Source organism: Girardinichthys multiradiatus, chromosome 4, assembly GCF_021462225.1.
Source record: "Girardinichthys multiradiatus isolate DD_20200921_A chromosome 4, DD_fGirMul_XY1, whole genome shotgun sequence".
NCBI lineage: Eukaryota > Metazoa > Chordata > Actinopteri > Cyprinodontiformes > Goodeidae > Girardinichthys > Girardinichthys multiradiatus.
In genome coordinates this window covers 49,580,145-49,595,955 of record NC_061797.1, presented here as the reverse complement: position 1 = coordinate 49,595,955, position 15,811 = coordinate 49,580,145, and the positions used below count along the sequence as shown (strand labels likewise).

The 15,811-nt window shown below is 43.3% G+C and overlaps 1 protein-coding gene across 3 annotated transcripts in view; it reads left to right on the top strand.

Annotated features, from left to right (window-relative positions):
• Nucleotides 1-15,811, top strand: part of LOC124866530 (multiple epidermal growth factor-like domains protein 11) — a 172,393-nt gene that overhangs the window by 48,809 nt on the left and 107,773 nt on the right. For all 3 annotated transcript variants that reach the window (XM_047362355.1, XM_047362357.1, XM_047362356.1), the window contains exon 4: nucleotides 780-880. In XM_047362355.1, the coding sequence (XP_047218311.1) occupies nucleotides 780-880 (101 nt within the window). The remainder of the gene's footprint in view (nucleotides 1-779; nucleotides 881-15,811) is intronic.

Here is a 15,811-nt window from a genome sequence, read left to right as displayed (position 1 = left end):
ATCAGGTTGTGATCGCTGGACAGCTCAGCCCCTCTCTGTACCCTTTCTGTCCATGTCTAAGACCTGCGGCAGAAGGTCTGAAGACACAACCACAAAGTGGATCATCGACCTCCTGCCAAGGCTGGCCTAGTGCCAAGTGCACTTATGAACATCCTTATGCTTGAGCATGGTGTTCATTATGAACAATCTGTGTGGTTTAGGTCGGGGAGGTCATTCCTCCCAATCACACCCCAAGTGGGCGTTGATGTCCCCCAGCAGAATGAAGAAGTCCCTGAGAGGGTCATTGTCTAGCCACTGCCCGATCCTCTTAGCACCGATGGCTTATGTTTCCCCCAGCAGGTGGTGGGCCCACTAGGGGATGGCCTTGTGTCTCTCATTTGGATTGTCCCGGCCGGGTCCTGTGAGGATTAATCCTGCTACCAGTTCCTCGCCGACAAGTCCCGACCCTGGGCCCGGCTCCTGGGCGGGGCCCCTGGCTACGCTGTACCAGGAAACGTCATGTGCTTCATTGTGGTAGTCCTCATGAAGGCTTCTGAAGGATTTATCTGTTCTAAAACTTAGTAAGACAAAGCCATCTTCTCAAAGTTCTTAATCTTGAAATGCAAGAATTCAAAGCTAAAGGATTTTGAATTTATGTCAAACCTTAAAAACACTTTGGTGAAGGTTGTTGAAATAAATGTAAAAAAATCCAGTCATCTAGAACTCCCGTCTCCAGGGTCACGGAGAAGATGTGACTGTGAAACTGACCCGGACTGTGTGTGTTTCTGTGACTTGTACAGGATCAGCTATAAGACGGCCTACAGGAGAGGTGTGAGGACCATGTACAGGAGACGCTCGCAGTGCTGCCCCGGATTCTACGAAACTGCAGACCTCTGTGTCCGTAAGTTCTCTGGTTTTCTTCAAAAAGTTGCTACGAGTTTACCCAGTTGTCTGTAAAGGATGATGCTGTGGATTTACTAAAGAATGCATGATATGGGACCTGCTGTGGCGCAGGAATTAAGTATGTTACCCATGTACGGAGGCGTCCGTCCTCAACCCGGCTGTCGCAGGTTCGAGTCCCTGCCCGTTGACGTTTGCCGCACGTCTTCCTCTCTCTTCATCCCATTTCCTGTCACCACATTTTTGGGAGACTTAGAAGGATAAAGGCCACTAGTACCTAGAAAATGTCTTAAAAATGCATAACACATCGGTATCGGTTGAGGAATTTTTTGACATATCAGTATCAGTCCCATAAGGAGAATATTTCTGGGTCAGCAACTTTTCTTAGTCCAACTGCTTAGATATAAATTCATTAACTTACTGGAAATGAAGAAATAAGACAGCCGTTCTTTTACAGTCAAAATGCTCTGATGTATGATTGAAACACTGCAAATTTATTTATTTAGAAATACCTTCCCACACATATTCCTGGTCGTTACTGGGATTATGGAGCTCTCTATGACCTCTACCTCATTGGTACCTCTGTACCGGCTGGGTTATTTTTGCAGAAGCTCATATAAAGACAGTGAAGAGAGGAAACATGATGTAAAAGACTGAAAATTGCTCACACCCTCTGAACCTGTCACCAGGTTTCCTTGTCAATTAGACTCTGAGACACAGATCATATTGGGTTCATCCGCATTTTGGTGTATTATTGTCACTGGAGCAAATTCACAAAGCTGGTTGCATACACTGAATGTGTGCAGAAAAAGATCTGCTCCTAAAAAAGCACCCAGGCACTTTGTCCACCCACATTTAAATAAGGCTTTATGGATGCATTTAAGATAATCTGTCCATTTCTTTACATTCATCAGAAACTGCTCTGGTTGCTTCAGATTGCATTAAATAAATACCGTCTGCTGAAAGCAACCTGCTGCTCTGCAGACTTTACAAAAATAACAGGAGAGAGATGTCACCAATGGTGGAAGCAATCTTTTCTTCCAGTGACACGTGCTTGATACCTTTAAAATTACTTTTGCTGCTTTTTAAGGAGGTAGTGGTAGAAACCAAATACTTTTTATATAAGAAAAAAAATAAATAAATGTATAAGTGCAACTTTTTTATTGTTACAATAGATCTCCAATTAGAAAGGTTCATATTTTGTATGAACATATTTACATGTGCTCCATATATAGACTGCATGTAATGATCTTCATGAATCCAGTGCAGAAACCTAACAGATGCAAAAATTGCATTGCATGATTAAATCCCCTCTGGGACCAAAACTCAGCTCTTTCTAGTCTTAAACCAAACAACTCCAAGTAAACCTACAACTTTAACAGTTTAACTCCTCCAATTACACATTTTCTTGGAACAGAAGAAATAATTTGAGCTGCTATTTCTAACTATAACTTAGATTTTTGTCTGGTACTCCTTTCTGTTAGTTTTTCTGATATGAGGGTGAAGGAGTTCCATAGATGCACATAAAATTTACAAAAAGAATTAAATCATTTGTGTTCTGTCAGATTTTGCACCACAAAAGAAGGTGTTTTCAGCAGATCGTCTCCTTGACAAACAGTGATTTTCCGTCTCCCACCTGATGCACACAGCGTTCGGGCCTCTTCGGCATCCTGCGCACTGATTGCAGTCGTTATGTTTTTATTTATGCCAGGCAGTTATCTGAACACCATCTGCTGCAGGAGCTGTCAGTTTGATTCTGTCACAAATCTGTTTCTGTCTGAAGTTGGACCTCTGGGAGCATTTCAATCCACAGACGTGAAACATGAAAAGAGCAAGAGGGAAACATTCCTCAAACATGCAGTAAAACAGGTGCACAACTGTTAATGTGGAGTTAAATACTGAATATCTTGTAAAACTAGAACTGGAAGCTGCGTTCTGTTGATGTTATTGCATGCAGGATGAGGTCTTTCATATGGCACTGGCCTGAAATAATCAGGAGATTATCAGCAGATGTTCAGCTGGATTGCCGGCCATACAGCACGGAGCTGTTGCTCAGTGAGATAAACACCAACCTTCCTCTGCACACTTTATTTGGTTTGAAGCTCTTCCCATCAAAGACAGACGCTGCTTGGACATCAGCTGGAACATCTGAATGTTAGACTGAGCAGATGAGACCACAGAGGCTTAGTTAAAGCAGAAATGATGCTTACATCCAGTCATGGTGGAAAGAAAGTACCAATCTTCTCAGGAGTGGACGTCCCAGCAGATTCATTTTCCCTTTTGGCTTCATCTTAGCTTCATTTATACTGAAAATGTGGATTTTGGAACCTGGTAAAGATCAGATCAGTTTGCTGTCCCGATGCAGTTATCTCAAGGACAGAAGGAGGGTGTACTTTCTTTTTATCATGAGTGAATGATGCTTTATTTCGGGGTGCATTATTTCATCTCGCTGTTTTTTTTTGGTCCTGATTTATCTGGCTTATTTTACACTCCTAACCAGAGGAACTGATATCAGAACCTGATGTTTACTGAAAGTTATTATTTTTTACTTACATCCTGCAGGTTGAAGGAGTTATTATTTCTGCATGATGGGGCATAATGTTGGATTTTAAATTATTTTCTGTGCAAATAAAATTAAAATAAACAGTGCTGTTTATAAAAATACAACACAGAAATATCCGGAACAGAAAACAAATAATCAAGTCGGGATATCTGTCTCCATGTCCAGGCTGTATGTCTTCATTCAGCTGCAGAAATCAATTATCCACTCTACATGGTAAACTCTATGCTACGGCGCTGCTTTGTCCTTGAGCAGAGGGGGTGAATGTGTTGCCTGGGGGGTCAGGAGGGGCACATTGTATCATTTATTCAACATCTGCTTGTAAACAACATTAGATTCTCCCCGGGGACTCTGGCGGAGACCCTTTGACTCTATTGTGTGATGCTGCACGCTCATGTGACCTCATGCTCTGATTGGCTGGGATCTTCAATATTGAGCATTAATTCCTCAATGGCTGCCTGCATGGCTCGCTAACCCTAATGGCCTGGGACAGGTCCTTTGTTGAGCGACAGGGATGACCTGAGCTAATTGAAGGTTTCCGAGGAGGAGGGCTGATAATTATATTATATTCCATCTTGCCTGTTTTACTTTTTTTGTTTTCTGTGTTGCTCAGATAACGATGTAAACATGGGCAAAGAAAGAAAAATTACACCAAAAGGCAAGAAATGCGATAAGAGTAAAATGTCATCAGAAAATTGCAAATAAAAATTGTTAAACAAATTTAAAGAGGGTTTCCCTTTTCATAAAAGCTGCCGTTAATGATGTTTCAGTCCTGGTTCAGAGGAGCAAACGGTTTCCAGAACATCTAATGTTTTCAGGGAGTTAAAGCAAAGGAGAAGAGAAACAAGATGCTGCCACTCCTTGTTTAGGTCTACTCCATGACCGCAGCCTAGGTTCTGACACGTTCTGTGGTTTTTAGCCAGTCCAGTTGAGTCCAGATCTGTAACCTTGGTAAATGTATCTAAAACAGTGTTTTCTCTGCATTAAACTGGAGGAAATGCTGACACATCCACCTATTAATTTTATGGACATACTCCCCCTGGGAGGGACTGTAGTGATGTTGGGACACAGAAATATAAAGTTAATACTCTTTTTTTTTTCTTTTTACCATGTCCTGTCCAGCAGAGTAGCTCAGAATTATTGTCTGAGTGCCAAGAAAATCCCAACAGATTTACTTTCACAAGTGGAGCATTATGGCTAACGCTGCTTGATATTTATAAAAGAAACTTTATTAGAAACTGCTTTTGGATTATTTCAATTGTTATTGACATGGAGACAGAAATGAAAAGAAAAAAAAAAAGAAGCACGAAACAGAGAAAAGGGGAGAGAAGGAGACAAGAATGAAGGGGAGAAAGAATGATGAAAAGAATACAAGATAACACCCTGCTTGCTTGTACACCAGCAGAAACATTCATATTAACAGCTTTTTTACCAAAACGTGAATGGTACTTATGAATTCAAGATGTATTTAGTGGTAAATACAGCTCAATATGGAACATTTGTGTATCTGTTAACACCTGAATCTAAACACCTGTGGGTCTGAGTGTGAGCGCGCTTGGGTATACAAGGTTTCTCCATAAAAACATGCAGTACCGAGTGTGAGGAGCCACAGACCTGTCCCCCTGGACCTGGGACAGATATGGAGGAGATCCGAGTCATAGACTTGCAAAGTCCCCCCAGAGCACAGGAACCCCAGGAGAACCATCACCGGACTACCACAACCTCCCAGAGAAGAGCAGGGGAGAGTTCCAGGGGAACCACCCAGCAGCCACAGTGCAGAAGCCCCAGGGAGCTGCAGCGACGAGCCCACAGGCCTCACCAATGTAATACTCTTTAATCTGAACCAAGAGGACCATGCACATATTTATTTAAAGGGGCCCAAAAACAGAGCCTTGAGGACCATCGCGTGATTTTTGTTTGTTCAGATTTATATTGACCAAATAGCACAACTGAACTATAACCTAACTGTAAAGTGGGTGAAAAAGAAAACTTGCTTTTCATGTTTTTTATGTGATTTTAAACACCCTGAACGCATCAACCTCACAGTGATACATGGTGGTGGCAGCATTATGATGCGGGGTTAAATTAAAGCTGATGTGGATGTGTTTTACGAAGGTGACATTAGTTTGCATCAGTGTGACTTTAACTGAAAAGATTGCTCCGATGCTCATTGGTTCTTGCTTCTCAGCTGTGGTGAAAACATTTCTGGCTGCTTCGTGTCAGTTTGTTCCTGATCCATTCCTCCATCAGTTCTTCCCATTTCTCCTCTCAGTATACCCTGGCCTGCCGGCTTTTTCTCTGTCCTGACCTCTTTCCCCTCTTTGACCTTTGAACTTGTTCTTCTCTGACCCCCATCATCCACATTTACACCTCTCTGATTCACATCACAACCGCCACACAAACCACAGCTTTCCATCTCTTCATCACATCAGATCTGATATTAGAAGAGAAAACCTATGAGAGAATTTCCTGACTAGTGAACAAATTTACTGAAACCTGAATGCACCAAATTTGTAAAACCTATGTGCTTTTTGTTTCTGTTGCTATTCTGTTACTAGAAGACCACAGTATGTAACTCTGCAGTTCTCCAAGAGTGATTTTTGGAGATGGTTTTCCTCCTTTACCATCATATCAACTTTAGAACCTCATCCAGCCTTGTTTCCCACTGCTCCATCTGACTGTACTTATGGACAGGTTTAGGTCCATATCACCAATCAATTGGATGTTATCTTGTCTTTCCCCTGTTGAAGACTCGCTAAGAGAAAGTTTTCATTCAAAGTTTAAATATAAAAAACAGACCAGGAGCTGTTTTCCTGTAACCATTTTCTGTCTTCTGATGCAATCATTTATGACTTCCTGTTTCTCTGGGGAGTAAATATGATATGACACAGATGTTCAGTTCTCTGAGTCACTCTTCAAAATGGGAAAGACAAGAGAAGTCATGGAGGACTCATTGAAAATTTCTTGAATCTCTGAGCAAAAGTGTGAACTAAAAAAGTATGCTATTTTATAGGAACTGTTTAAAGGTGTCAATAAGTTTGTTAAAAAACTATTATTTCTTAATTTGGGATTTTGTTTTTCCCACTAAAAAATATGGCCAAATCACAGGTTCGGTTGTTCTTACATTTTTTATGCTGCTGCAAGAAAAAATGAATGTATTTTAAGGTTTTTTACACATCTTTACCAGGGGGGCTTTAATAGTGGAAGGAAATGTGTAAATGTGCTTCAAACTGCATCTCAAATTAGCTCCAAAAACACACAAATCAAGAATTTCATCTCACTAAAGATTCTCAACTAAGTTCAAACATTTACTGGAAGTTTGATTGAGTTTGTTGGTGTTTATTTGCAGTTTGGAAGCTTGTAGGGTTGATAGCTGCAGATTATTTATAGATCGTCAGGTGTTTCCTCACAGCTGTCGCAGGTCAACCCTCTGCAGCCGCTGACCAACAGATTCAAGGTCATTGACGGCTGCTTCAGCACTCTGAGACAATGGCTGGAATTAAGCAGCGATTATTTCATTTGATATCTATTAATCTTGTTGGAGCCGTCGCTGATGTAATCCTGTGTGGAGCGCTTTCTGCTCAGGATGAAAGGATCATCGTCCCCCTTTAAAGATTAATCATCTCTCCTCTAGGACGACGAGAGTTTCTTATTAAAATCTGAGCGCGACACTGCGAGGCACTTTATCTGTCTCATAAAATATGCTGGACAGCAAAAAAATTCAGGCTGAAGTTTACACACAGCAAAGCTCCAGTTAAGTTTTTATGTTAAGGAAGCAAAACCTGCTCAATATTCGTGCTGCAGTTCAGAACCATAATTCTGTCCATTTGAAACCGCAAACTAAAATATGCCCACATCCTTTTAGACATCATATTGTCTTTTTTACAAAAAAGCTGGAGTTCAGTCAGACTGGATAGAGAACATCTGTGGACATTAGTTTTTAAGTCTTGCCACAGATTTTCAGTTGTAGGTCTGGACATTGACTAGGCCATTCTAAAACCTGAACAGGCTTTGATCTAAACCCTCCATTGTATCTCAGGCTGTATATTCAGGGTGGTTGTCCTGTTGGAAGGTGAACCTCCACCTCAGTCTCAGGTCCTCTGCAGCATCTTATAGGTTTTCTTCCAGGATTGTCCTGGATTTAGCTTCATCCAACTTCTCATCAACTCTGACCAGCTTCCCTGCCCCTGCTGAAGGAAAGCATCCCCTCAGTATCATGCTGCCATCACCATGTTTCATGTTATTGTGTTTTGGCTCCACACTCCTTATGGACAAAGAAACAACACACCCCTAAAAACTGCAAGAACAATTTTTGATTGTATCAGGGAGAAAACAAGTTTTAGGATATTCCTGTTTTGTTTCTCCAAAGTCAGCGGGATGCTTTTTCTTTTTTTGCTTCTCATCTCACATTAAAATAATCTCCACCTTTCATCCATCCATATATTTCACACTATGTGTCGCACACCGCTCTGATCTTGCACAACGAAACGCTTTTTGGGCTTGTTGGAATTTACATAAACACATACATTTAGATAAATGTTCCTATGAAAGCATGCATGACAGCAGTAAATGTGGCCTAACACTGTCAATACAACGCGATGCAGCATGTTGGCATCCTGGTTTTATGGTGCAAATCTTTTTTTTTCAAAGCCGGTTTTATAGAAAAGATGTGCAAACTTTGCAGGCAAGCACAGAATCTGTTTGAATAGAGAAGGTTGTAAATGTCAGTGTGAGCAGGCTCAGTTAAAAAAGGCTTCATAATTCAAAAGTTCACAGAAATATATAAACGGACATGTCTGTGCAGAACTCTGCCTGAAAAGAGAAATAAATCTGCGAAGCAGAGGCTTCAGCTTGCTGTCCTTTTTGAAGGATGGAGGATGGTAGTTATGATGGGAGGAAACCCACAGCAGCTGTAGAAATGGAAATATGATCCGAAACAAAGCTGACTGTCCTGCCTGAACATACCCAGAGCATTCATCACACAACAAATAATACAATTAAAATTTCAAACGAGTATTTTCCACCCCCCCCCCCCCCCCCCCCCCCCCCCCACAGTGTCTCCTCATTTCAGCACCTTACTTTCTGCACCTTAGAGCCTTCAAAGAAACGGTCCATGTTGAAATAATTAGTTTTCATGTCTGCATCACAGTCCTGTCATGCTCTCACCGTGTGTTCCTGTACATCTGCTTATGCAGGGCAACTTCTTAGTTTATGTTCGAAAACAAAAAGAAAGCACGTGAGATCTTTGTGATGGTGAAGATCTCTGAGCTGATGCTATATTAATTCTCTCATGCACAGATGATCCTCTCGAACTGAGATGCAGAAAGTGAGATAAAGCTTAAAAGTATTTAGAGTGTAAATAATCTGATTATTTTGTATCATCTTTAAAAGGTTAAAGCATCACTTCTTTGTGAACATGTGTTTGTATGCAAATTAATTAAAATGTAGTATATAAGCATCAGTGTGATGTGGAAGAGAGAAGAATAATTAGCGCCTTTCTGGGGAAGCTTTGGACAGCATCCATGATTGCTTTTATCCAGTTGACACCCTGGAAACCTCACAGTTATACATTCCCGGGTCCCACTGACAAACAGCTGAGAGAAACTAGTTCCTGTGTCCTCAGCGACGCCTCGCTGCACAGTAAAAAATTTTGAAAATGTGTTAATTAGTGAGCTCTGTGCTGTTCTTTTGCTCTTTTCAACTTTCAATTCAGCAACTCCTTAATCATTAAAGTTAGAAAGTCTACACACTTTCTCTGACTGAAAAACATTGTGATAAATTATTTCCAAATCTTTTAGATCTTGGCTGTATTACACATATACATCCTGTGCATTCAGCTAAAAAATAAACAAATCTGTTAGAAAAAAAGACTAAAAAGATGCATAAAGCTGGAACACATGATTTTATGCCCATTCGGGAAAGTCTGCATCAGTCTGCAGGGCGAGTTGGCCCAGGAATCTGTGAGTCTGAGAAAGGAACTGACCCGACTTCAGTCCCAGGCAAACAATCATGTTTGAAAGTTTTACGGCGGATCTGGACCCAGACGGGTAGTTTGAGCTGAACACCCTGACACTGACAAACACATGTTGCCGACAGCCAATGAAAAGAGAGGCTAGGACTTGTTTAAAAACCTTTGTAACAGTAGTGGGCATAATAAAAACTATCAACTAACTAATTATTATTAATTATTATAATCACATTGTGATTAAAAACAAACTAAATGTCAACAGAGATACTCAAATATTAAGGACTAAATTAGAGTGGGTGATGATGACCTGATTAAAACAAACCAAATGATTCACATAGTAAACATGAAGGTAATCTGACTTCATTTGTTTAGGGGACATATCATGCTTTTAAATCCTTCCTTTTCACCCTTAAATCATTCAGCTGTGGTCTATATAAAGTGGAACCTCAATGCTTTGGTCTGAACTCCTTGTTCTTGTAGCTCCTCAGGTTCCTCTTTTACCTGTTCTGAGGTGCGTCTGAGAGCAACTTGTTTTGGTGCCGTCTCTTTAAACGCTGCTGAGGCCCTTCACATCCCACCCTCCTCAAATTCATGTCTAAAATAAAGTTTGCTGTCATTTTATTGTTATTTGCAGTTTAATCAGATGAAGTCTTTCAGCAATTCCTACTTGATACTGGCGGAGGTTGATGAAGAACTCATTCTTGAAGTGAGGAAATAGGAATTTACCCACTGATGCCAGAACATTAGAAATAAAATTTAACTAGGCACTTTGAAGAGGTTCTGATGCTGGAGGACGGCGTGATGAATTGTGGGTTAATGCACCCAACAACCTAATCAAACTTATCCTCTTATCCAGATTGGTCTCAGGGAGTCCAGGTTGGATGTCACGGAGTCCAGGTTGGTCTCAGGGAGTCCAGGATTGTGTCAGGGAGTCCAGGTTGGTCTCAGGGAGTACGGGTTGGTCTCAGGGAGTACGGGTTGGTCTCAGGGAGTACCAGGTTGGTCTCAAGGACTCCAGGTTGGTGTCAGGGAGTCCAGGTTGGTCTCAGTGAGTCCAGGTTGGTGTCAGGGAGTCCAGGTTGGTCTCAGGGAGTCCAGGTTGGTGTCAGGGAGTCCAGGATTGTGTCAGGGAGTCCAGGTTGGTCTCAGGGAGTCCAGGTTGGATGTCACGGAGTCCAGGTTGGTCTCAGGGAGTCCAGGTTGGATGTCACGGAGTCCAGGTTGGTCTCAGGGAGTCCAGGTTGGTGTCAGGGAGTCCAGGTTGGTCTCAGGGAGTCCAGGTTGGTGTCAGGGAGTCCAGGATTGTGTCAGGGAGTCCAGGTTGGTCTCAGGGAGTCCAGGTTGGATGTCACGGAGTCCAGGTTGGTCTCAGGGAGTCCAGGTTGGTGTCAGGGAGTCCAGGATTGTGTCAGGGAGTCCAGGTTGGTCTCAGGGAGTCCAGGTTGGATGTCACGGAGTCCAGGTTGGTCTCAGGGAGTCCAGGTTGGTGTCAGGGAGTCCAGGATTGTGTCAGGGAGTCCAGGTTGGTCTCAGGGAGTCCAGGTTGGTCTCAGGGAGTCCAGGTTGGTCTCAGGGAGTACGGGTTGGTCTCAGGGAGTACCAGGTTGGTCTCAAGGACTCCAGGTTGGTCACAGGGAGTCCAGGTTGGTGTCAGGGAGTCCAGGTTGGTCTCAGTGAGTCCAGGTTGGTGTCAGGGAGTCCAGGTTGGTCTCAGGGAGTCCAGGTTGGTGTCAGGGAGTCCAGGTTGGTGTCAGGGAGTCCAGGATGGTGTCAGGGAGTCCAGGTTGGTCTCAGGGAGTACGGGTTGGTCTCAGGGAGTACGGGTTGGTCTCAGGGACTCCAGGTTGGTCTCAAGGACTCCAGGTTGGTCACAGGGAGTCCAGGTTGGTGTCAGGGAGTCCAGGTTGGTCTCAGGGAGTCCAGGTTGGTGTCAGGGAGTCCAGGTTGGTGTCAGGGAGTCCAGGATGGTGTCAGGGAGTCCAGGTTGGTCTCAGGGAGTACGGGTTGGTCTCAGGGACTCCAGGTTGGTCTCAAGGACTCCAGGTTGGTCACAGGGAGTCCAGGTTGGTGTCAGGGAGTCCAGGTTGGTCTCAGTGAGTCCAGGTTGGTGTCAGGGAGTCCAGGTTGGTCTCAGGGAGTCCAGGTTGGTGTCAGGGAGTCCAGGTTGGTGTCAGGGAGTCCAGGATGGTGTCAGGGAGTCCAGGTTGGTCTCAGGGAGTACGGGTTGGTCTCAGGGAGTCCAGGTTGGTCTCAAGGACTCCAGGTTGGTCACAGGGAGTCCAGGTTGGTGTCAGGGAGTCCAGGTTGGTCTCAGGGATTCCTGGTTGGTGTCAAGGACTCCAGGTTGGTCTCAGGGAGTCCAGGTTGGTGTCAGGGATTCCTGGTTGGTGTCAGGAAGTCCAAGTTGGTGTCAGGGAGTCCTGGTTGGTGTCAGGGAGGAAGATCCTCACATTTCTTGATAATCTTAAACACAAAGGTTATCTGGTCTTCTCTAATTAAAAGCTAAATTTGTTCAATTTTTAACGCAAAAAGTTTGTGTGTTTTCAATGTTGTTGCGTCACCTTATTAGTCAAAACCACTTGAATCTATCATTCTATTTAGTCTAATATTAGTCTATTTAGTAGAAAATTCCAGATTGTACAGGACATTAGATACATTTTATTTATAGTGCATCAATTTACACAACAACCTCCATTTATATGCAAGCCAGTTCAATCCAATTACTGCTCCAATCCAAAACCAACTAAACATTTTATGCAGTATGTAAAATGAAACTACACACTTCAGAGGATTTATTGATTTCTCATTAAATGCCACAAAGATCCTCAGGTTGGTGGAATCACAAGGATGTCCACTTTGTCCAAAATAACTGTAACTGTTTTAGATTATTAGATAGATTTTATTTCCATTTGAAGCAACTGATCCAAGTAAAATATTCTATGCTGGGAAATAAAAATACACTGAAGTTCCCTTAAATTCGCTTCATGACAACGTTTCCAGACAATCTCCATGAATCAACTCAGAATATTTAACGTGAGTTCTTAGTTGTTCTATTCATCCAAACTTCACCATCTCCTCCTCTATGGTGTTTTCATGCGCCTCTCCTCTTCATCACTGTCCAGGTATCGTCTTCTGCCTCATTCTTCCTCATAAAACCACACCCTCGATTATTTTTCAATTGTGAAGTTGTTTGATCTGCACCCTCTGATGGTGTCTGATTGCTCTCAGCTGTAAGGTCGTGTCATAATGAAATATGAAACCATCGCAGAATGAAAAATGACCATTGGAGCTTCCTTATCTGCCTGCTGTACAATGTAGATATCACTTCTTATCAGGACATTGGGGAGATTTTAGTCCAGGCGCATAAATAAATACTAAAAACAGTCTGAATCTCAACTCTTGATAGATGAATCCCTGCCTTTCTAATGCATTATGTAAACCTGGACCCAATAAGAAAAATCAGAGATATCAGCAGTTATCATGGAGCGTCAGGAGGTCAGAGGATTTGTTTTTATTGGTCCTCCTTGCAGATTTTAACAGTAACCTGGGATTATTTTCACCTCAAGTAAGATGTTTTTTCAGACATCCAGCATAAAAAATTTAAATAATTGGAAAAGGTTTTCCTGAGAATCAGTTTTCACTAAAAGATCCCCCTTTCTTTTGAAGTTTTGTGCATGCTCTGAACCTCGATGACCTTCGATCTGCAGTCCTGAAAACCTCCACAGACCCTGCAAAGACTGCCCTAGTTCTGCAGAGTTTTTACGTCCTAGTAGGGTCCGTTTTACGTCCTAGTGGGGTCCGTTTTACGTCCTAATAGGGTCCCTTTTACGTCCTAGTAGGGTCCCTTTTATGTCCTAGTAGGGTCCCTTTTACGTCCTAGTAAGGTCCCTTTTACATCCTAGTAGGGTCCCTTTTAAGGCCTATAGGGTCCCTTTTATGTCCTAGTAGGGTCCCTTTTACGTCCTAGTAGGGTCCCTTTTATGTCCTAGTAGGGTCCCTTTTACGTCCTAGTAGGGTCCCTTTTACGTCCTAGTAGGGTCCCTTTTACATCCTAGTAGGGTCCCTTTTAAGGCCTATAGGGCCCCTTTTATGTCCTAGTAGGGTGCGTTTTACGTCCTAGTAGGGTCCATTTTACGTCCTAGTAGGGTCCCATTTACGCCCTAGAGGGTCCCTTTTACACCCTAATAGGGTCTCTTTTACCTCCTAGTAGAGTCCCTTTTACGTCCTAGGGTTCCCTTTTACGTACTTGTAGGGTCCGTTTTACGCCCTAGAGGGTCTCTTTTACGTCCTTGTAGGGTCCCTTTTACGTTCTTGTAAGGTCCATTTTACCTCCTAGTAGGGTCCCTTTTATGTCCTGGTAGAGTCCCTTTTATGTCCTAGTAGAGTCCCTTTTACATCCTAGTAGGGTCCCTTTTACGTCCTAGTAGGGTTCCTTTTACGGCCTAGAGGGTCCCTTTTACGTCCTAGTAGGGTCTCTTTTACGTCCTAGTAGGGTCCCTTTTACATCCTAGTAGGGTCCCTTTTACGTCCTAGTAGGGTCTCTTTTACCTCCTAGTAGGGTCTCTTTTACCTCCTAGTAGGGTCCCTTTTACGTCCTAGTAGGGTCTCTTTTACCTCCTAGTAGGGTCTCTTTTACCTCCTAGTAGGGTCCCTTTTATGTCCTAGTAGGGTCCCTTTTACCTCCTAGTAGGGTCCCTTTTACGTCCTAGTAGGGTCTCTTTTACGGCCTAGAGGGTCCCTTTTACGTCCTAGTAGGGTCCCTTTTACCTCCTAGTAGGGTCCCTTTTACGTCCTAGTAGGGTTCCTTTTACGGCCTAGAGGGTCCCTTTTACGTCCTAGTAGGGTCCCTTTTACGTCCTTGTATGGTCCCTTTTACCTCCTAGTAGGGTCCCTTTTACGTCCTAGTAGAGTCCCTTTAATGTCCTAGTAGAGTCCCTTTTATGTCCTAGTAGGGTTCCTTTTACGGCCTAGAGCAGGGGTGTCAAACTCATCTTTGTTTAGGGGCCGCATACAGCTTAATCTGATCTCAAGGGGGCCACAGAAGTAAACTCATTTCATGATTAAATAGAACAAATAAAAGTGGACTTGTTTTTTTTTTATATTAAATGAATTTCACTTTTACAAAATATATTATGAATAAACTCAGTTTTTAAGAAAAGTATGTGCAATTTCAACAATAATTTTACTCAGTTAAACATTTATTTAAGTGCTTTATGCATAAGAACTGATCACAGTGATTGTACAATGTTGCAAAACATTTCTTCACAGTTTTTGGAACTTAAAAACACTGTCCTACATGACAAAATACATCAAACAGATAAAAATTAAGAAATTATTAAAAATCAATTTTCCACATCTGGGAAGCAATTTGAACAAATTATCTGGCTTCACACATTTGAAGTCTTAATTGTCAGCTGTTTTAAATAGACATATGATCAAGTACATTTGTCACCTTTTTTGTTGATGCATAAAGTGTATGCATATAGAAAAACTTACATAACATGTATTGCATGAATGAGAAATATTTACCCCTCCTTGAACCGCCACCTTAACGTGGTGGAGGGGTTTGAGTGCTCAAATGATCCTAGAGGCTATGTTGTTTGGGGCCTAATTGCCCCTGGTAGTGTCTCCTATGGCAAACAGGCTCTAGGTGATGGGTCAGACAAAGAGTGGTTCAAGAATCCCTCATGAGGACCAAAATATCGAGGCACATGACGTCGCCCGGTACGGCGGGGGAACCGTGAGGGACCGGTGCAAAGAGGATTGGGTGGCGGACGAAGGTGGAGACCTCAGCGGCCCGATCCCCGGATGCTTAGGCTGGCTCTAGGGACGTGGAATGTCACCTCGCTAGGGGGGAAGGAGCCTGAGCTTGTGCGGGAGGTCGAGAGATATCAACTAGAAATAGTCGGGCTTGCCTCCACGCACAGCGTGGGCTCTGGAACCCGTCTCCTTGAGAGGGGTTGGACTCTCTTCTACTCTGGAGTGGCCCACGGGGAGAGGCGGCGGGCTGGTGTGGGTTTGCTTGTTGCCCCCCAGCTCAGCCGTCTCATGTTGGGGTTTACCCCAGTGGATGCGAGGGTCGTATCCCAGCGCCTTCGGGTTGGGGAGAGGTCTCTGACTATCATTTCAGCCTACGGGCCGAGTGGTAGTGCGGAGTACCCGGCCTTCTTGGCGTCCAAGTCGGGGGTGCTGGATAGTGCCCCTCCCGGGGACTCCATTATTCTGCTGGGGGACTTCAACGCCCACGTGGGGAACGACAGTGACACCTGGAGAGGTGTGATCGGGAGGAATGGCCTCCCCGATCTGAATCCGAGTGGTGTTTTGTTATTGGACTTCTGTACTAGCCACGGATTGTCCATAACGAACACCATATTCAAACATAAGGGTGTCTATCAGTGCACTTG